The 23,074-nt window shown below is 45.2% G+C and overlaps 1 protein-coding gene across 1 annotated transcript in view; it reads left to right on the top strand.

Moving 5' to 3' along the window:
- Positions 1–23,074, top strand: part of EFHC2 (EF-hand domain containing 2) — a 199,535-nt gene that overhangs the window by 158,318 nt on the left and 18,143 nt on the right. Inside the window, exons 12-13 of the mRNA XM_023249026.2 lie at positions 9,284–9,481; positions 11,181–11,273. Coding sequence (XP_023104794.2) covers positions 9,284–9,481; positions 11,181–11,273 — 291 coding nt within the window. The remainder of the gene's footprint in view (positions 1–9,283; positions 9,482–11,180; positions 11,274–23,074) is intronic.

Genomic DNA, 23,074 nt, shown 5'->3' with positions numbered 1-23,074 from the left:
CCTTCTGGTCTGTGATGAACTCAAGGGTGCAGTCACTGAGGGCTGGGGATCAAATCTAGTCCATTCCTCTCCTGCTCTCCATCAGTTGATGTTGTCCGACATGGAGTAAGTAAGTGCTCAATTAGTGTTTGTCAAATGAATGAATGAATCCATAGTAAGGACATATTCAGACAGCACGCAATAGAAGAAATACAGTTTCCTAGCAAATAAGAGGTGCTCAACTTTATTAGCAATCAAATCATTATTGATTAAAATGAGAACTTGTTTTTACCTATGGAATTAGGAGACATTTTTAAAAATGACAATGTCTATTCCTGTGGGCTCTCTCTGATTGCTGGTGAGGGTAAAAGACAAAAGCATATACTTAACACCATGTATCAAGATATTTAAAAATTCCTTTCCTTGGGGCACTTGGGTGGCTCAGTTGGTTAAGCGTCCAACTTTCATTTTTCTAATGCTGATTTATTTATTTTTGAGAGAGAGAGCAAGCAGGGGAGGGGCAGAGAGAGAGAGAGAGAGAGAGGGAGACAATCCCAACCAGGCTCCATGCCGCCAGCCCAGACCCCCGTTGCGGGGCTTGAACCTACAGACTGCGAGATCATGACCTAAGCCGAAACCGAGAGTCAGACGTTCAACCGACTGAGCCACCCAGGTGCCCCTGAACTCTTGATCTCATCTCACAGTCGTGAGCTCAAGTCAGAGCTGCTCCGTGTCGGGCACGGAGGCTACTTAAAAAAAAAAAAAAAAATGTCCTTTTCTTTTGCCCACCTGATTGCACTTCTGGGACACTATCCAGAGGAAATTATTTAATTTTATTTAAATTTTTTTTAAAAAAACAGCATTTTAGATGTTGACTCAGAAATGTGTGAGGAGAGTACATAGGTTTTCAAAGTTATTTTGTGAGCAAGCAAGCAAAAAAAAAACCCAACAAACACAAAACAAGATCACTGCTCCTTTCTTTCTTTCAGTATTGCTCTTGGGCCCATTTTCCACCCTACACTGTTAAGTCTGCCCGTCTCTTCCTTTCTCTGTAGTCAAAGGAAATAATTTTAAATAGCTTATGCCTGAAGATGTTCATCAGGACATCACTTGCGTAAAAGTTTGAGAAAAGCGCACAAAATACCCCGTGATAGAAGCATGGTTTAGCATTTTGGTTCCAGAAGAATATGTGGTAACATGACCCGTATTAGTTAAATGAAAAAAAAAAAAAAAGGCCGTAAAATAACGTTTGCAGCTATAAAGAAAAAGAAAAGACTATTAAATACCCATGCATAGAAAAAAACTACAAAGAAGGATACTAAAATATTTAATTACTTGGTTATATTTGGGCAGTGGGAATGTGTATGGCTTCTTTTTCCTTGCTTTTATTATTAACCAAATTCTCTATATTTAGAAACGTGTTCCTTTCATAATGGAGTGAAGCCAATAAGTCTATATTTTAGAGTGTGTGTTGAGGAAGAATTAGGACTGATTATATCTTACTTGATGCGTTTTGATATTAGTAAGACTTGACTTGCTAAATTGATTGTAAACACCTGGAGGGCACAGACCTAGTCTTGTTTAGCCGATGGTTTGTTCAGTATATACCTGTGGGCTTTTATGGGGTGTCCCTCCACGTAAGGTCCCCTGACTGTCACAGGGCAGCCAGGGAGAGTTAAAAACAAAAAGCCAAACAAGCAAAGTTTGCTTGGAGACAAACCTCGAACACAGGATGGGTGTTACCCAAAAGGAAGGTGCTAGAAAGTGAGTGTGCTCATACAAGTATGCTTGTAAATGAAATGAATATTCCTTCCTTCCCTGCCCACATTGCAAGTGAAACGCCATCATCTACACTTTCATTTGCTGCTACCAAAAAATCTTGACATGACTTAAAAAACAAGAAAGCAAAAACACTGTTGTCCTAGCCCCCTTGAATGTTAATTAAATGGAATTGTACCAGATCGTAGAAGAATTATAGAGGAGTGGTTTTAAAGGGTTTCTAAAATCGTACCTCTCTGAGGAATAGTGTTAATAATATACAGCAATTGCTCTTAACTACATGAGAATATCTCGTGTGTGTGTGTGTGTGTGTGTGTGTGTGTGTGTGTGTGTGTGTGTGTTTTGGGTTTTTTTTTTTTTTTTTTTGGCTACACTTAAGCAGCCCCGGAGTCGAGTGCACATCCTGGATTTCAAACTAAATAAATCAAAATTACCATGTACATTCCACTACCTGTCAAAACAGGAAAAGCCATAGTATGTGATGTGAAACGAAGATTAGAGCCGCAATGGAGAGAAAACTAGAAGCCTGCTTACATTTGGAATAAGAAAACAGGGTCAGTGATTTTCAGTGCAGATGTCCTTCTCTTGGAGAAAACATTTCAAAGAAAATCAGTGTACAGCACAGATGTATTTGGCAGTAATTATGACACTGTCAAGAGATTCTTTAGCTTCCAGAGGACTTATTTCCGAGTCTAGCGTGCTTGCTTGTCACGAAGAACCTCACGCGAATCAGGGGAATTTAAAGCTTGAGGTATTAGGTGCCACTGCCAATGAAAAATGACCAAAAGGAGGATAAAGCAGACGTATATGCAACAGAGAATGGAAGGGGGCACCTAATTTGATTTCTGAGGATTAAGCATTTGTGCAGCTTCTCAGATATATCTGTTATATAAAGAAAGGCGCACCTGGAGTTTATTACTTCATCACTTCAGACTTAATCCTGAATATGACTACTTAAAACAAGTGTGCCATGTTCCTTTTACATTCCGCAGGTAAATTCTGTGATTTCGATCTTCGGAAACATTTCACATTTTTCCAAGATAAGCTTGCTTATGAGAAGTAACTCTTTCAGTTTAATCATTTTTTTTTATTATTATTTAAAACAAATTCGTAAGTAGGCTTCAGCCCGGCATGGGGCTTGAACTCGTGACCCTGAGATCAAGACCTGAGCTGAGATCAAGAGTCGGGCACTTGACCGACTATGCCATCCAGGCACCCCTCTTTCAGTTTGATACAACATGAAGAGATCTCTATTGTGGGATGATGAGAGTAATACAAACCGTTAGCGTTTATTGAGCATTTATAGTTCCCGGCACTATGCTAAATGCTTTTTATACCTTGCTAATGTAACCCTCAGTTTTCATTTATTCAGCCAACTATTTATTATACAGTGCTTACTTACTGTGTGCCAGGATCTACTTAAAGTGTTGGGGATTCAGCAGTGAACAAAATAGACAAATAGCCCTGTCCTTTGTGGAACTCACGTTCCACTGGGGGGCTAAAGACAATATACAGAATAAGAAAGCAAATGATATACCAGGCTGGTATATGATGAATGCCACTGAGGAGAAGAAATCAGGAGGAGGAGTCAGGGAATGCCAGTCTTTTAGAGTAGGGGTTACACTTTTTTTTTTAAGTTTACTTATTTATTTTGAGAGAGAGAGAGAGAAAGTAACAAGGAGAGAGGGAGGGGCAGAGAGAGGGGGCGACAGAATCCCAAGCAGGTTCCATGCTGTTAGCACAGAGCCCAACACAAGGGCTCGATCTCACAAAACCACAAGATCATGACCTGAGCTGAGATCAAGAGTGGGATGCTTAACTGACTGAGCCACCCAGGTGCCCCAGAGGGGTCACACTTTTAAAAAGAATGGTCAGAGAAGGCCTCACAAAGATGATACTCCAGAAGATGCCCTACGGGAGGTGAAGGACCAAACTGTGTAACTGTCTTGGGGAGGAGCATTCTAGGGTAGGGGTAGCAGCCAGTGCAGAGATCCTAAAGCTGGTATGTAGCTGCCTTGTTTGAGGAAAAGCAAGGAGTGTAGTATGGCAGGTGCAGAGGAAAGAGGGGACAAGGCCCAAGAGATACAAAGGGGGACATCACGTCAGATATCACATCATGAGCCTTTTGGGTTCTACCTCAGGAGGGATGGCAAGCCCTCAGGGGGTTTTGAACAGAGGCATGACATGACCAACAAAGCAAACGGTCTCGTCCCGGCTTCCCAGATAAGGAACAGAGCTTCGGAGAAGTAACTTACCAAAGTTCCCAGTTGTCAGTGAATTAGCGGGGCTGGAATTTTAATCCAGGTCTGTGTAGTTCAAAAGCTCATAGTTTTCCCACTAAACCACACCCGTCTCCCGATTGCAGGGAGGCTTGTGACCCAGGCCGGGGTAGATGATATTCTTACTCTGGAGTTGACTTTGTGTTTCCCTTTTCTCTGGAGTTCTTTGGCTTCTGGCAAGACTACCATGTCGTACAACTCCAAGGGACACCATTTATACCAGGAGTCTGTAAATGTACTCCCGGGAGGTAGGCGGTGCCCAGACGATGTAGCCACGTGTAATGACCTTGTCCTCCAGTGACATTGAAGAGTTTCATGAATGGTCTTGAGCTATGGTTGCTATGGTTAAGCCGGCAGCAAAATCCTTTTTGGTCACACATTTGCACTGGCCCCACTTTGATGCATCTTTCCGTCTCTCCTTCCTCTGACATATACTTTACCAGCTGTCTCTACCGCCCTCCACTCACTGTCTGGAAACACACAAGTTCAACAGTATGGCGGACTGGGGTGTCAGTGATGGGAAGGCAGGGTTTTCTGCTCCGCATGGGCAGCTTAGGCCCACAAGTAGAAGAGAAGGCCTGAGGGAGTGTAGGATGTGAGCAGGTGTGCCTGGCTTCTGATTAGAGAAAGTGGAACATTTTATTTGTTGAATATCAAATTGAAGGAAATGATCAAGAAGAGTGCCAACCAATTGTCACCAGAATTGCTGCTGTGTTTAATTTAGGCTCAACCTGATTTTCTTCTAGGCCTTCGGGCCCAAAGCTTGGACTCCTGAGCCCTTGTTTATGTTGAAACTAATTTTTTTAGTTGGCCCGGAAATTATTGCTTACGCTTCACCGATTCAACGTGTAAGAAAATGCCCTGAGATTCAGAGCTTTAAAATGGAGTTTTGATTCATTGTTGCTTGAGTGGGCGCCTTTCATGGAATTATGTCTTGTAAAACTGCTTAGCATTTCATGTTTCAGAATTGCGCATAGTTATTTCAATGCCCTAGAGCAGTTTGGCATCATTTTTTTTGACTCTTATGACTTTAATTACAAAAACTGAGAGAGAATCATGGCAGCATCCCTTATAAGATTAACTGACTAATACTGAGATGATCCGTATACGATATTAACGCCAGGAACACAGTACAATGTTGAGTAAAGGCAAAGGTGGTTGACATTTTGAGTGTTTTTTTTTTAATGTTTATTTTTCAGGGATAGAGAGAGAGGGAGAACAGGAATGGGAGCAGGGGATGGGCAGAGAGACAAAGACACAGTATCTGAAGCAGGCTCCAGGCTCCGAGCTGAAAGCAGCCAGCTGGACCTGGGGCTCGAACTCATGAACCGTGAGGTCATGACCTGAGCTGAAGTTGAACGCTTAACCAACTGAGCCCCCCACATGCCCCGCCGTTTTTGAGTTTTTAAGATTAGCAATGGTCATCACAGAACACCAGATGAATACAACGAAAGCTTCTTTTGAAAATGCACTTTTATTTCCCTTAAATGAAGGCGCAGGAAGCACCAAGTTCAGACTTTGCTCTCAAACCACATTTCAGGTTCACTCGGAAGGTTTAAGTGAGGAAGGGCTTGTGTTTCATGGGAGTCGGACCTCTGTTTTCATGGCTCCTGCCAGCAAAAAATAGAATATGCAGAAAACAGTTTGGTCCTCTCCCTCAGTCGGTTAAATATAGAATTCCTAAGCGACCCAGCAGTTTTACTCCTGCATTTGTATCCCCCCAAATTCAAGACAGGCATTCAAACAAAAACTGGCACACCAGTGTTCACAGCAGCACTATTCACAGTAGCCCAAAGGTGGAAACGACCCAGATGTCTGTCGAATGGATAAACAAAACGTGGTAGTTCACACAATGGACTATTACTCAGGCCTAAAAAGGTGTGAACATGAAAACATCACGCTAGGCAGGAAAAGCCAGACACAAAGGACGAGACTCTGGGATTCCACTCATATGAAATACCCAGCATGGGCAAATCTACAGAGGTGGAAAAGAGATTTGTGGCTGCCCCGGTGCAGAAGAGGGCGGGGAGGAAGGAAGGGGGGAGCAGAGTGAGTGCTTCTTCAAGGTGATGAAAAGGTCTGGGGACAGACAGAAGCGGCGGCAGCCCACCGTTGGGGATGCGCACCCCTGGTACGTTTTCTGTTCCGTGTGCTTTACCACGATACAAAGATGGAGGGTGCCACTCTTGAGAAGATCCTTTGTTCTTGGTGGAGCCAAGTCAAGTTTGACCGGGTTGGGGGGGAGCCCAAAAGAAAAGGGGCACATGGCAAATGCGGGCAAAGGGGCAGCAGTCCTGGGACCTGCCGCACGGGCACACCGGCCACACCGGCCTCCACTCCGGGGACCCCTCTGTGTCCCCCCATGCCTGGGGGTGGTTTCAAGTCTGGGGCAGCTCGTCTGAAACCCTCACCTAAAGGCACGGGGAGCGGCGGGGTACCGAGCTGTTTAAGACCCGAGCACGCGGAAGTCCAGCAGATACAAATTTTAACCGCGTTGAGGCCAGGACAACTGCAGTTTATCCAACGAAAAGGAAAATAAACTTTTATGACCTGGTGGTGCTAGAACAAGTTTAGTTAAAGGTGCGTGGCAAGTTTCTGGTTACCGCCGCACCGTTCTTTTCCCTCGTCCTGGGGAGTTTGCCACTTGTCCTCCTTCACGCTGTTTCCGCCCCCAAAAGGAAAAAAAAACCTTTCAGGTGTTTTTTTTTTTTTTTTTATGATGATGAAAGCAATATTTGATACTTACAAAAGTTCAGAGAAAGCAGAAATTATATATAAAGGTATGTTATATATATATACCTAAGTTATATATATAAGATATAGATTATATGTATAAATACATATATATATATAGGTACATATAGGTAATGTATATAAAGAAATCTCAGCGATCAGGGACAACATTATAGATGCTTTGGCCTGTACCCTTCATTTTTTAAAGTTTCAATTGAAATTCCAGTTAACATACAGTGTCATGTCAGGTTCAGCGGTTTGGCACTTCGATGCGATACTCCGTGTTCGTCACGACAAGTGCACTCCTTGATCCCCATCACCTGTTTCCCCTGCGAATCTATAGGTACTGGTATCTTCACTTTCACTGGGGTCGTGCATTTATCAATGCAGCATGGACATCTTTCGTACAAGCAGATGCCAATCAGCAACCTACTGTAAAAAAAATTTTTTTAAGTTTATTTTTGAGAGAGGGAGACAGAGCAAGTGGGGGAGGGGCAGAGAGAGTGGGAGAAAGAATCCGCAGCAGGCTCCGCGCTATCGGCGTGCAGCCCGATGGCAGGGCTCGAACTCATGAACCGTGAGATGATGACCTGAGGGAAATCAAGAGTCGGACACTTAACCGACTGAGCCACCCAGGCACCCCAACAACCTGCTTTTTATGGCTGCGTGGCATTCCATTTTCCGCCCGTGTCATGACTGAATATTCCGTGACCGGTGTTCTAAATGAGCTGTGGGCTTTCCTCGGAGAGATTTCTCCATGGTCACTTAGCCCTTTGTCAGAGACGGTTGGTGACTCCGGGTTTCTGAAATCACTTTCTCTGACTTACTTATGCTGATCAAGTGATAGCCCTCGAAGCAGAGGTCACGGACGGTAAAGGGAGTAGAGGTCTGTAAACGGTCAGCTTAATACCCACAGCCTTTAGGAAACTTTCCCTGGCTGAGCCCCAACTCCAGTCATTCTGTCTTCTGTGTCCCAACAGAAGAGGGATAGAACAACATGCAAGGGCGTGGGCTTTGGAGCCAGACTGCAACTGTTCTCATTCTGGCTTGCGTGACATGGGACGTATTCGGTGCCTCAGTGTTCTCCTCCATAAAATGGGGATAGTAATAGCCCCTATCTTCTGAGCCAGATGAAATGATCCATGCCAGAAGTTCCTGGCAACGCAGGACCTGGCCCATAGCTAGTACTCGACGGATGGCAAGGGTTATATTATTACTCAGTTCGTTCAAGCGGCCCTCCCAGTCTGTGGTGTTGAGAGACTAGGAGAGGCCCAGAGATCTTCGATGATCTTGAGAATGCCAAGAAATGCGTAAGAGAACTAAAAGCCGTTATTCTGAAAGACCAGTCTGTGAGCCGCAGAGCAAATACAATCTTGTATTCCCTTGCTTATTTGGGATTCTTGGGAACTGAATTATTCGCGGTAAGTAGATTTTCTAGATAATGGAAGCTTATTCATGTAACCACTGTAACGGTTGGCATTTTAACTATTTTGATGTACTTCTTTCTTGCACGTGCTGCATGGTTTATAGCTGTGATATAGAGAATATACTGAGGACAGCCCTGCCAGTTTGTTAGGCTCTGAGTCCTCATCGTTAATATGTTGTTGCTGTCATTTGTTGTTGTCGTTGTTGTTTTTTTAGCTCTGCCGCAAAATCTCAACGCCATTGTCTTCAAAAGCCTAAGACAGCTGTACCTTTACATCGTTCTTCATTTTTTACTCTTTTCCTCTCGCTTTTTTCTCACTGGCAGGGCGTGTCGGTCTGAGTTTTTCTGCGGAGATGTTTATAATTGCTTTCTCCAACTTGAAAAGACCTTTCTTTTATTTTTTTTATTTTTTTTTTTAATTTTTTTTTCAACGTTTATTTATTTTGGGGACAGAGAGAGACAGAGCATGAACGGGGGAGGGGCAGAGAGAGAGGGAGACACAGAATCGGAAACAGGCTCCAGGCTCCGAGCCATCAGCCCCGAGCCCGACGCGGGGCTCGAACTCCCGGACCGCGAGATCGTGACCTGGCTGAAGTCGGACGCTTAACCGACTGCGCCACCCAGGCGCCCCCCGAAAAGACCTTTCTAATGTACCGATTTATAAATTTTATGCCTGGGAAACCAGAACCCCAAGTCTGTTACTATTTTGTGTAAAGTAAGGTTAATAGGCATTGAACGAAATCCTGTATTTAGTGGCAGGTGTTTTTTGTTTGTTTTTTATTTTTTATTCTTTATTCTTTAACCAAGGACTTTGAGAGATTTACTTTCTGGTTGCAGGCACTTCTCTGGTAGGAGTTTGAGTTTGGGGAAAATGCCATTTCATTTAGAAGCTGTAGTGCGTCCATCCCAGCACTGGTGCCTTCCTGCTGCTCAGAATTGAAATGGAAATTAAATTAAAGAAAAATAGTTACCTGTCCTCTGTGCAGTTGATAAAAATTTTATACGGTGGAGTTTGGATATTCTTGAGAGAAAGCAAAATACTGTTCTTAGATCCAACTTCATGAGCGTTTCCTCATTTTCTTTACAGAGACATAATGATGACTCTAACCGTTGGGAGACTCCTAGAACATGAATTTATAACCCTTGCACGTCACTACGGGGTGCCCGAGGACACGTGTCCTGATATGAACATCCTAATGGCGCAGGCCCACGAACAACTCAAGAAAAATACTTTTGAGAATTTTGAAAGACTCATTGCTACTTGTGTCTATGAAGATCGAGAAAAGTAAGTCTTTCTTTTCTCGATTTTAATAAATTTCTGTAGACCCGAGTAGTGAGCGGATTCACGTTTTATCCCCAAGGGCAAAAAGAACTTTGAGATGTCCCATTATACTCCCACTATATAGCAGAGGTCCTGTAAATCATTTTCGGTGAGCATCTGATACACATATTTCATAGTGATGGTGACCTCTGTTTGCTGATGGAATACGGAAGGCCCGTGTATCTTCAAAAAAACAGGATGCCTCTTTGCATTTCCTTTTAATTGGTTTCTGGAAGCTTTCAGCCGAAACGTAGTAAAGCCAAATGTTAGAAGGTTTCATTCAGAGAGGTCTTTTTCTTACATTATTTTAGTGATGACTGGGACTTACAAATGACCTTTATAATACAGAGAACAGGGAATTTACAAGGAAGCGTTCTACAGAGTTGCTTTGAAATGATTTCTTCTTGAAAATAATGAAGTTCAGCGTAGTCTATCTCTAATACATTTGCCATGTTTATATTGAGCTTTATCGAGTGATTTTTATAAAGTAGAGCCCCATCTTACCCACAGACCTGATATCATGGGGGGAAGTACTCACGTGGAGTTAGAAAATCTTAGTTTTAACCCTAGCCTCTAATTTTGTTAGGCCCCACCACTGCCGTTTCTTTGCTCCCACGACCCCTTCCGCCATCCCCAGACCTGAAGTTTACATCCAAGTGGCCTGCTGTGTACCCTAAGTATCTTTAAAGGTCCAATGGTTCATCTTAGTGATGAACATGAGTATTTTTTCCTAATCCAGAATAATACAGCCTCGTTGAGTTTTTGTAAAGATGATATTTTTCCTTGAACCCTCACACTTTGCCGAACCTTCTGGAGGATGCGTGGCCTGAGCTTTGCATGACCCTGGCCCTGCCTTCCGCCCCGGTGGGGACCCCTCCCCCGGGGTGAGAAGTGTGACCCTCCTTCACTAAAGGAATACCTCCTGGGCATTCCAGACCTCTTCCAGATCTGACAAGCTTCCGTTCTAGACATAAACGCTCTCTCATCATTTTATAACCTCTCTGTGAATAAAGCCGCCCGCTTTCCTTCCTACTGGTTCTCATTTTGCTTGGTGCCTAGAAGAATATTGGCCGAGTGAGAACACTGGACGAGCACTTCTGTGCCCCCCCCCCCCCCCCCCCGCCCCAGCAGGCTGAGGAAAATGACTCTTGGGCTGCTCTGGAGAAACCCTCTGACAAAACTGAGGTGAATGTTAAGGCCCCAGCTGGGGCTTCCAAATTGCAAGGTTTGGGTCCAAGAAAAGACTAGAAAAACACCCTCAAGTCATTGAATACTTGTGTTGGAGGCTCTAGATGCCTGTCAAATTAAGAGATGTTTTCAAATATCAGAGCCATCTTTTGACCAGTGGTCAAGAAGGCAGACCAATTACTTAGAGCAGCACTCGTGGCCGCAGCCCTAATACGCTGTGCTGTCACCAACCAAGAGTCTGAATCGTGATGGGCAGGCCTTTGTAAGGACAGAATCTGATGGCTTATGAACTGGAAAAAGTTGGTGAAATGCCATAGGACTGTTTTTCCTTACTGTGAATCCCCCTACCACCGCTGATACTCATTTCCGTGTGCAGATTCTTGGGAGGCATCTGTGTTTTCTTTCCTATAGCATGTAACTGTTTACTCAAGAGAGACAAAATCTATAAACACCTGCCTACTCTGTTTTAATGCAGGAAAAAAGTGCTGCCCACCAAAGACATCAGAAGGCTGTGCAAATCCTTCAGGTTACCTCTGACTGATGACCTCCTGGGATGCATACTGTCCGGGTAAGCGAGAGCTCCTCCCTCCGTGGGGTTTGTCCTGCACACTTTTGTGGGGCAGGGGGCTCCTCCTGGTTGTACATTTACCTTTCATTATCCTTGATTGCCCCTTGACCGTTCCGGTTATGTTATTGACGACGCATTTGCATGTAAGTGTTACGAAAGGAAAAGTTGGTCATGGTTTTGAACGTTGGACAGCCTGTTCTGAATTGCTAGTCTATCTTTTTAACATTAAGACAGACACACGTAGGGGCGCCTGGGTGGCCCGGTCAGCTGAGCGCGGACTTCGGCTCAGGTCACGACCTCGCAGTTCGCAGGTTTGAGCCCCGCGTCGGACTCTGAGCTCTGTGCTGACAGCTTGGAGCCTGGAGCCTTCTTCAGATTCTGTGTGTGTGTGTGTGTGTGTGTGTGTGTGTGTGTGTGTGTCTCTCTGTCCCTCTCCTGCTAGTACTCTGTCTCTCTCTCTGTCTCTCTCTCTCTCTCAAAATAAATAAAAAGCATTTACAAAAATAAAATAATATTTAAGACACACATACACATACACACAGGTTCCCGGGACAAGATGAAAACGTCCTACTTCATTGGTTTTGAGGGTATCAGATCTCAAATTCGGGGCAGATTTTTCAAAGCAGTAGTTCCTACTGGCTAAAGACATGTGGTAAGAGGGCCTAGTGTTACTAGCATAGGGCTCTGCCCTACTAGAGCCCCAGAAGTTAACCCGGGCGATTATGATGTTGCAAAAGGAAAGCACCATGAACTGCTTTCTGAAACACCTCACTCTCCTGCTCAACGTCTACTTTTGACTTCCTGGCACCCGCCCTCCCAGCTACCCAGACTCTGGCATTATCCCAGCCCCTCCTCCGACTTGCTCATCTCGGTAATTCTGACATTTTGGACTGTGTTCTAGCCATCGTTGTCCTTGCTCTGAAGACATTACTTCATTTGCTTTGTGAGCACAGCTTCATGAGTCAGAACTATTCTCTTCCTACCTTACATGAGGATGCTGAGGTTTAGGGAGATGAGGTGGTTTGCCCAAAGTCCCGTAATCTAGAAGAAGAGCTTGACGGTTCTACATCCTGTCTACTCCTTGCAGCCGCTCTTTCCTCTCCATTCCTACCGTCTTCACTCTTGTTCTGACCCACGTTTCTTCCTGGCTGTTACGGCGCCTCCACATTGGTCTTTCTTCCACCAGTCTCTAAATGTTTAAATCTGTCTTCACACGCGGCAGCTTAATACCTTCTAAGAGCCAAAATGTCATAGCACTGCTTTTCTACTCACGAACTCTCCGTAACCCCTCTTTCCTTTTCAAGGAAAGACCGAAATCGCTGGCTTTTCACTCCTTCTCCGCCTTCTGCGTTGGGAGGCTTAGGGTTGTCAGTGGGAGCATTGTTTTCAGGCGGGGGCTGGAGTGGGGAGTCCTCATCTGAGACAAAAGGAACAGATAAAACTAAATCCCATGTGGAAGAACTAGGGTCTGAAGCATCAGAAGGGGACTCAATAGGGCCAATCCAGTTGGATGTACCTGTGTGTTACATTGACCTGGGGTTATTTTCTGGAATATCAGCCCCAGGGTGCTTTTATTTGCTAGCATCAGTGTGAGGGAGAAGGCAGGTCATCCTGATGGAAAGGACCTGAGATGAAATAGGCCTAGGAGTCTGCTTTCTTCCGCCATCACATTCCCAAGACCACATGGGCTACTTAGCATTTCACATGTCTGCCTCCTGCTTCCCACTGTTAGTTAGTTAGTTAGTTAGTTAGTTAGTTAGTTAGTTTGCCTTTTCTCTTGCTCTTTCTTCAGTAGAAAATAGCTTCCAGTTTTCTTTACCTGCTGAAATCCTGCTCTTTCTCTAAGACTCACTTCAGGTAGCACCCCACCCATGAAGCCATCTTAGATTCACTTGGCTGGCTGTGACTGACTCTTCCAGAAGATTCTCACAACACCGTGTTTCTCTTTTTGTCTCTTACCTTGTAACGAAGATTTGCGACTTGACGTTCGGTCCGTTCGGATACAGAGACCTGCTTTCAGCCTGTTTGATTTGCCGCCTATGAACAACCAGCGGGTTCGTCAGATCTTAACAGTTTCACCCTGCCTGGTCTCTTGTAGTCTTTGAATGCATTTGCTAGCTATGTGATCTTGTGCAAGATTTTTGACCTGCCTGAACCTCAGATTCCTCACCTCTAAAATGAGATAATACCGGGGCGCCTGGGCGACTAAGTTGGTTAAGCATCTGGCTCTTGATGTGGGCTCAGGCCATGATCCCAGGGCCGTGGGATCGAGCCCCTCCGCTCAGTGTGGAGCCTGCTTGGGATTCTCTCTCTCTCCCTCCCCCCTTCTCCCCTGCTTGTGTGCTTGCTCTCTCTCTAGACTGAAAAAATAAAATAAAACCAAAAATACAATGAGATAATACCCACTTCCTGGCAGTTCTGAGGGTGACTTGAGATAACATACACGAAGTACCCAGCACAGCACCTGGTACTGAGTATTGATCGGGGACTAGGCAAGAAGTTGAAGTCAGGGACCACAGACCACACACTCTGACTTCGAAGTGAACTGGAAGAAACTTGTGTCCCTCTACACAGAGGAAGCCTTGTTTTCAAACAGTTGGATCTGAAGGCGTTTCGCACATGAAGCTGTCTTCCCGTCAGGAAGCTGCGGATATTTATTAGATTATCTCTTATGGCCCCGGGGATGAGTTGTCCTGGAAAGTCCGGTGATGTGGGAGCCTGGCCTCTGGAGGACCTAGACGTTCCTTCTCTAACACTGAGGCCACCGAATCATCATCCTCTGCAGCCTGTTTCGTCTCTGCCTTTATGATTTGACATTAAAGGCAGCAAGACCGTTCCCCCACTTCCTTCGAAGATGTCCCGGGCACGGCACACATCTGCCTCCGAGCCCAGCTCGGCTTTGTGGAGGTCATCCCTCCGGGTTGCTAAGCGGACTGTGTTCAGTCCAGCTCTGCCTCTGATTGTGCGGTGACCCTTCTCTTCACTCGGGGGAAACTTCAGACCAGTCAGATTAGAAAATGTCTCATTCCCAGTCCCCTCTCCCTCCCATATGCCCCGCCACGATCTGGGTCGCATGCTTGGGGTTTTGCATCATCTCCGCAGATTCCTTTCAAAGACGGCCCTAATTCCTAACGGACCCATCAGCCTGCAGCTTACATTTCTATTCTGCATTCTTATTGTTCCCCACAGACTGCACAGGGCTTTCCAGAGCCTTGACCAGACTCTCTTTCTGCACAGCCCTCCTGTGGCATGCCACGCCAGAGCCCCTCTGACGTCTGCCACGTCCTGTGGGAGGCAGGCCTGGAGCGTGTTGTTCTGGTTCAATGCACGCTCCGTCCGAGGGCGGTTTTACCTGCGGCTGTGTGCGCTCAGTTCAGGCGCCGGAAAACAACATGGCTGCAGATTTGACTGATTGTCTCTCACCCCAGTGATGGTTACTCGCGTATTTTTCCTAACCCCGTTGTTTTAGTATCGAGAGTTCCCTCTGCTGCTCTTCCATTTTTGTTTTTCTTTCTTTCTTGTGATTCAGTTAGGGCTTTTCCTGAATTAGCCCCGCTCAAGCTGGGATCGGGACTTCAAAATCGTGTTCACATCCGGTCACCTGAGGCCCCACCAGTCCGTGGCATGAAGTCACCTTAGTTACCAGACGGGTTCATCTCACCAACGCATAGAGCATCGGGCTTACGTGTTCTGTGTAGTAGTAGCAATGGGTGATACGTGAATGATGGGACCGACGCTCTGTATTGACACAGTGCCAAGGGCCCTAGAATATTCCATAAACCCCTGAGCCTGTCAAAAGGCACGTGACCGTTGATGATAGGCACGATTCCTCATTTTGTTAAGTGCAGGCACTGAGGCACCAAGAGGCTCTCTCGCTGAGAGAGCGCAGTGCAGACCGAGTTGAGTCTCCGATGGAATTAGGACCACGACTCCCTAAGACACCCTAAACCTTTGGGATGTGAGCCTTGTAAATGGACCCGACCTCTCTGAGCCCTCACTTGGGTTTTTGATGCTCCCTCAGTTGTTCATAAGCAAGAAATTATGGTTCTCAAACCATTCGGAAGTGGAGAGTATTCTGAGGTCATTCCGTTCTGTGCTCCATGTGGGACTGGGAAGTGAAGAGGTGGCCTCCTTCCCTAATGATGGCCTTATGAATCGCCACTTGGAATAACCAGAAATTCAAGTGCAAAGTAAAGAGGTAGCCTCCATTCCTAATGGTGGCCTTATGAATCGCCACTTGGAATAACTGGAAATTAATTTAGAGACCTGGCCGTCTAGAGATTCCCAGAACTACTCACTGACAACCTGGGGCCATGCCACCATGCCAACTCTGAGTTTTTAATGACCCACGGACGCAGTGGCCCAGAGCTCTACGTTTTTCTCAAGTGTCCAGTCGCTAAGTATCTCAGAAGGTGTTCAAGGGGCACCTGGGTGGCTCAGCTGGTTAAGCGTCTGACATGATCTCACGGTTCATGAGATCGAGCCCCACGTAGGGCTCCACACTGACAGCGCGGAGCCTGCTTGGGATTCTCTCCCCCTCCCTCTCTCTCTGCCCCTCCCCTGCCTCAAGTAAATAAATTAAATTAAAAAATCACAGAAGGTGCTCAGGTGGGCACCCCTGGGTTTGCCGAGTAATGAACTGAAGCCAAACACAACCAAGTGAATCAAAAATGTGTCTTCACTGCCCTCCCTCCCTTGCAGCTCTAGTCATGCAGCCCAGCCCATTCACCTGTGTTGCAAGATGGCCTTTGCAGCAGAGGGGGAAGCCATGTTCCTTTTCAGCAAAACACAGCTGCTGCTCTGCCTTTTACCTCCACAGATGGAGCTTTATTCGTTGTGGCAAGGAGATAGATGGCTTCTATAGTTTTCAAGCCATTCATCCTTTTAGGGAGGGGGGGACCGAAAGCACCCGTCAAATGACACATTTCTAAGAACTCCCACCTAGCTAGGCATTGAGGAGCATGCTTGGGAGGGAGGGGGGGGGTCATGATTATCTAAGGAGGAACGAGGGAAAATTGCCTTCCCTCCCTCTTCCTCCACAAACATGTCCCTGAGTTTGTGTAGGGAAGGAAATGGTGGCTTGCCCAAGTATCAAAGGGAAAGAGGAATTTATGGAGGCTTTAGGAAAACACTTTAGCACTGTGAGCTGGGACTTTAAAGTAAGGAGGCTGACTTTTTAACAAGCGGAGAAACACTTAAAAGCCAGAATTAGTGTTGCCCTTCAGGGCAGTCACCCTGGAAGACCGTGCACGGGTTCCAACAATGTTGCCATAGAAAGTTCTTTGGAATTGCCTTCACGGTCTTTTTGAGAGACTTGCCTCCAGAGTGGCCAATCCTCGTCCTTTGACCACGGATCACAGTCTTAGCAAGAGCCAAGAGTCGTTCGGCGAGGAGCAAAGTAGGGGGTCCTGGTGGACAATCAGGAGGCTGACATTTTTGATCAGGGGCACAGCATGACCCCGAAGTAAGGAGACGTGTTTTCTATACGATTCACAGGTCTTTCCAAAATGTTTTGAAAGGATGGATAGGATCTGGCAAAGGATGACAGGGAGGGCGCCATTTATGGGTGACAGGGGAGACGGTATTCAGAGGTAGATGCAGGCAATGACTGACTTGTTCCCAGTACCCGAAGAGTCAAGCCTTCCTCCATCTCTGAACTGCTTCCTCTTGGCTCCTCTGCCTCCTATTTGGACTATTTTTAGAACCCGAGCTCTCTTATATATCCATATTCTCTCTCTCTCTCTCTCTCTCTCTCTCTCTCTCTCTCTCTCTCTCTCTCTTTGTACATTTTGTACTTACATCACACTGGTACATTCTCATGGTAAAACAAAAACAAAAACAAAACTCAAATAATTCTAAAAAGCTTATTCCAACAGCAGCAGCTTCCAGCCACACCCTTCCCCACCTCCCAGACCCATCCATGCACAGGAAGCAGCCTCTTTCAGTTGTTCTAGTCATTTCTATAGATGTTTGTCTGTTTGTTTATTTAAAATTTTTGTTAGGTGACATACTGTGGGATATGGGTTTCAAAAGTAGAATTCCACGACTCGTCACTTACGTACCACACCCAGTGCTCATCGCAACCAGTGACCTCCTCGATGCCCATCACCCACCTAGCCCATCCCCCACCCACCTCCCTCCATCACCCCTCAGTTTGTTGCTTATCGTTAACAGTCTCTTGTGGTTTGTTTCTCTCTCTTCTCCCCCCTCTTACCGTATGTTCATCTGTTTTGTTTCTTCAATTCCATATAGGAGTAAAAGCATCTGGTATTTGTCTTTCTCTGATTGACTTATTTGACTTAGCATAATACTCTCTAGCTCCATCCACGCCATTGCAAATGACAAGATTACATTCTTTTTGATGGCTGGGTAATATTCCATCGACATTTAAATAACACGCACATACTACCATTTCTGTGTTTCTCATTTTTAGATACCACTGCTAACTTCCTGTTAGGGTGCTTGAGGATTTAACATAATATTAATTCCCACTATTGGTCTTTCTGGATGCTCTTAGGATCTTCTCTTCGGGGCCTTGTGTGTATGTGTGTGTGGCTGTATACGGATTCGCTGTGCTTAACACTTTATGGGCCCTTCTGGTCTGGAGACCCTGTCCTTTGGTTCTGGGAAACTTTCCATCAATTTTTAGTGATTTCCTCTCTTGCATTTTCATTTTTCTCTTGTGAGAACTCCTGTCATTAAGATTTTGGATGTCCTAGGAGCACCTGGGTGGCTCAGTCAGTTGAGTGTCCGACTTCGGCTCAGGTCATGATCTTACAGTTCGTGAGTTCAAGCCCCATGTCAGGCTCTGTGCTGACAGCTCAGAGCCTGGAGCCTGCTTCTGATTCTGTGTCTCCCTCTCTCTCTGCCTCTGCCCTGCTCATGCTCTGTCTCTCTCCATCTCAAAAAATAAAGATAAACATTAAAAAAAAAAAAAAAGATTTTGGATGTCCTGGATTTGGATCTCTCCCTTCCCGGATTTTCTCTTTGTCATCATGATTTTCTTGACACGATATTCCGCCTCTTCTACTGTGTGCATTTACTACTATCAGATTTTTTATTCCAGGAGCACAGTTTGTCTGAATGTTCCCTTTTTTAGTTTTCTGTCCTTTTTTCATGGGTATACTGTATCCTCTTATCTTCCCTCTTTGCCTCTGCAACCTAATTGCCTTTGTTTTTCTGATTCCTTTTTTTTTTTTTTTTTTTTTTTTTTTTTTTTTTTTTTACTGTTGCTGTTTTGGCTTCTGTCCTTAATGCTTGAAGCTTTTGGGGGGAGGATCTTGTTGATTGGTGGGTTTCATTTTCATTAGGTGAACCCCAGAAGCTGGAATCTGGAGATCTTTCTGAGACCAGAGAATCAGGAAAGGAATTCTGTCTTCTGCTGGAATAGGAGGGAGGGTGGAATGGGGGAAAGGGTCACCAAAGCATGGCTACAGGTATTCTAGAAATGGGAAAGGGGAAGGAAGGGGGGCCGAGAGGCCCAAGTTCAGTGTGTAATGCTCTCCTCTGCCCTCGATTATGCTTCAGCTCCCCCAGACTGAAGCTTCTTAAGTTGAATTGCTCTGAAAGAGAGCTGTATAGAAAAAGATACTTGGGATTCGCTGCCCTGGCTTTGTTCAGGCTTTGAAACAGCCCTTGTTTTCAGTCTCACACCATGTTCCCGCCTCTGATGGCATCTGGAGCCTGCTTTCGCTGAGCACCTCAGGAGTTCTGTGGGCCACATTGGCTAATCTCTAAGTGGCCCCCTGCCTCCAGACATTTACAGTTTAGCTTCCCTTCCTCAGCTCTGCCAAGCTGGTTACCAGTCCTTGGTCTGCTTTCCATCTTGCAAAAGATTTTGAAGATTCTTGCCCACCGTTGTCTTTTTTTCCAGCTGTCATGAACATTGTGGGTTACCACCTATTCCTTTATTGTCGTTTTGGTGGGCTTTTGGTGAGAAAGGGAGATAAATATTTGTGACCAATCCATCAGGATTAACTACAACTCTGTCCACTTCCAGCAGCAAAGAATTCTTCCAAGAAGCATTGGCTCATTTTATCCACTTTCATTGAAAGATGCTTTGTTCTCTTGTCCCTTGCTCCTTTTGCTGAGAGTTCCATATCCATTGAGATCCTCTAAGAACTGAAAAGAAAAACTTGGAGTGTTATACCACATTAGCTCAACTCTTCTCTGGAGCCTGGCTCTGGGTCTTTGAAAAGACTAAATCTCTCAAACGTTTTTCCTCAGAAAACATTCATACATCGTTTCTAAGCTGTGTACTCTTCCATTTCCAGCTTTTGATCCTTCCTGAATATCATTTGATTCACAAATATCCTTTCCAAATAGCCTTTGAAATGGGTAAGTGGTTAGATGTGTTGAGTCTGACATATCGTATGTCGGGCAGGGAAGAAGGCTGGGCACCTAGGGGTAACAGGTAGGGATGAGTAAAGAGAAGACTTCTTGGTAACAAAGTATGATAATAGGAATTCCAGTGGTGATTTCGGAAATCTTTCTAGAAGTTTCCATTGCCATCATTCAGGGCAAATGCAGATTCGGGTAGAGGGACTCGGTTAGGTAAGAGGAACTTCAGGAAGGCCTTTCTGAAGAAGCAACATTTGAACTGAGACTTTCAGACAAAGGGACCAGAGGGGCAAATGCCTCGCATTTCTGGAAGAAATCTCAGCATGCTCAGAGAACAGGAAGAAGGCTAGTGCACCTGTGATGTTTTGAACAGAGATGGAGTTTTCAGGTGAGATCAGGGAGGTCAGCGATGGCCGGATTACATACAGTGTTATAATCCCCGATGAGGAGTTCCGCTTCTGTCCCAAGTGGATTGGAAAGCCATTGGAGTGTTCAAGGAAGAAAGTTATTGATCTGGTCTATGTTTTAAAAAGCTCATTCTGATGGAGGATGTGTCTGCAGCATGGTCAGAGTCAAAGCAGCAAGACCAAGCTACAAAGCTATGGTTATAACCCAGGTAGGAGTTGATGGTGGCTTGGAGTTAGTGAATGGGAGAGGAGGTGGAGGAAAGGATTTAAGATCTGGGGCGCCTGGGTGGCGCAGTCGGTTAAGCATCCGACTTCAGCCAGGTCACGATCTCGCGGTCCGGGAGTTCGAGCCCCGCGTCGGGCTCTGGGCTGATGGCTCAGAGCCTGGAGCCTGTTTCCGATTCTGTGTCTCCCTCTCTCTCTGCCCCTCCCCCGTTCATGCTCTGTCTCTCTCTGTCCCAAAAAATAAAATAAAAAAAAAAAACGTTGAAAAAAAAAATTAAAAAAAAAAAAAAAAAGATCTGCTATGGTGGTAGAACCCTCAGGACTCGTTAGTGGATTGTATGTGCGGGTGAAGTCTGATGTGGTCCTACATTTGTTTGGTAATCTTTTGACTGGTTCCCAAATTACTGGGATATCACACTTCTGAAACCTCTAGGATTAAATAAGTAATTGATGTAACGGTAATTTACCGACAATTACATTCTGTACTCTAGAAACAGAGAAACTTAGTTCATTGGTGATCTCATCCAATCGCTCAATCTGGTGGCTTTAAAAAAAATTTTTTTTAATGTTTATTCATTTTTTTGAGAGAGAGAGAGACAGAGCAGGAGCAGGGGAGGGGCAGAACGAGAGGGAGACACAGAATCTGAAGCAGGCTCCAGGCTCTGAGCTGTCAGCACAGAGCCCGACTCGGGGCTCGAAATCAGGAACTGTAAGATCATGATCTGAGCCAAGGTCAGACACTTAACCAGCTGAGCCACCCAGGCACCCCCCACAATCTGGTGGCTTTTAACACCATCTGTATGCTAATGGCTGCCACATTTTTGTCTTCACCTCGAACCTCTTCCCTGAATTTCAAGCTCATAGATCCAACTGCTCACTTCCCTTCAAAATATAACATATGCAAACAGAACTCCCGGTTGTTTCCTGCCAACCTGTAGCCCCGGCAATCCTTCCAGTCTCAGGACAGCTATATTTTTCCAATTGGTCAAGCAAAACCCTTAGAGTTGTCCTGAGTCCATTCATTCTCTCTGTCTCTGTCTGTGTCTCTCCCTGTCACTGTATACAATCCTTCTGGAATCCTACACTCAAAGTATTAAGAATTGACCACTCCTCACTGATCTCCACCGCCACCGCCGCCATTTATGCCTCCTCTGGGTTACAGAAAAAGACTGCTAACTGCCCTCGCCACTTTGGCCCTGCCCCTGCATTCTCTTCTCAATGTATCAGTCAGAGCAATCTTTAGAAAATACAACTTGGGTCCCATAATAGCTCTCTGTACAGTCTGCTCCTGTGGCTCTTAGTTCTCTTCAGTAGGAAAGTTAAAGGCTCTACATGATCTCATTCTCTGACCTCAGCTCCTACTCGGAGTATTAGGGAATACTTTTCTTCAAGGCTCCATGCTAAATGCAAGTTTCCTACAAAACATCTTTAATTGATTGAGCTTCAGTTCCTCTCCCAAAACACACACAAATAAAAGACCTCATGGTCCAGCATTTTGGCTACAAATATTTCCATAAACAGAGCATGTCCTTTCAAGGAGTTCAAGATGACAAGTGAGCCAAAACCCAGACGATAAACAGTGGTAGGGGGCGGCATATTGGAGTTGCATCCCAGAACCCTTGGCCAAAGAAAATGTACACAAAAAAATAACCAAATTCCCTTTCCCCTCTTCTGATCGCTGTTGATTCTACTTTGTTTAGATTGATGAGCCTGTGTGACTTCATCTTGTAACATTTAACTTATTACTGCTAATTTTTATTAGTTTATAAATACGAGCCATTATTTTCTTTAAGCCTGAGGGGGAAAAAAAGTCCTTTGGTTATGAGTATGATATTTTCCTGCATTTATCATCACCCAGCTTTCTTTTTTTTTTTTTTTTTTAAATTTTTTTTAACGTTTATTTATTTTTGAGAGAAAGAGACAGAGAGTGAGGGGGAGAGGGACAGAGAGAGAGGGAGACACAGAATCCGAAGCAGGCTCCAGGCTCCGAGCTGTCAGCACAGAGCCCGACGCGGGGCTCAAACTCACGGACCGCGAGACCGTGACCTGAGCCGAAGTCGGATGCTCAACCCACTGAGCCACCCAGGCGCCCCAACCCGGCTTTCTTATAATGAATTATCCCCTGTTCATTCTTGCAACAGAGTCTTGTGCACCTCACTTGCTGGTGGGAGGGGTGTGTTGAGTTGGAGGTCCCGAAGGTGCTTGAAATAATACCTTTGTCTTTCCCTTCAAACAGTGGTCGGACATGACCAGTGTATGTTTTTTAGCCTTAAAAATGGGCAGAAAGTGGGGCACCTGGGTGGCTCAGTTGGTTAAGCGTCCGACTCTTGATTTTGGCTCAGGTCCTGATCCCAGGGTCATGTGATCAAGTCCCATGTCGGGCTCTGTGCTGACTCTGAGCCTGCTTGAGGTTCTCTCTCTCCCTCTCTCCGTCTCTGTCTCTGTCTCTGTCTCTCTGTAAAAGAAAACAAGATTGGCAGAAGGTGGTCAAATTCAGAGTAGGTGGTATGGAGGTATTACACTGAGAAGTACTTTGCTTGTATTTAGGTCATTCTAGCAATTGTGTTGAAATTCCTAGGTCTTAATAGCCAAAAGTCTATTATGGTTAAGGTTACATTTATGCCAATGTTTTCTTTTAAGTGAAAATGGGCTTACTTAATGTTTTTTCTTATGAATTTAAAACAATTCAGATGATACAGAAAAGTCTGAAGAAAACAGCAAAACTCAGTCTCTCTTCCCAGAAATAGCTGTTTTTAATATTTCAGTGTGTTGTTGCTAGACTTTTTCTATGCCTTTTTATATAAATATAAACCTCAAGTAAGATCATAA

The sequence above is a fragment of the Felis catus genome, chromosome X (assembly GCF_018350175.1).
Source record: "Felis catus isolate Fca126 chromosome X, F.catus_Fca126_mat1.0, whole genome shotgun sequence".
In the NCBI taxonomy this organism is placed as follows: Eukaryota; Metazoa; Chordata; class Mammalia; order Carnivora; family Felidae; genus Felis; species Felis catus.
The sequence above is the reverse complement of the archived record's forward strand: the minus strand, read 5'-3'. Positions and strand labels throughout refer to the sequence as shown.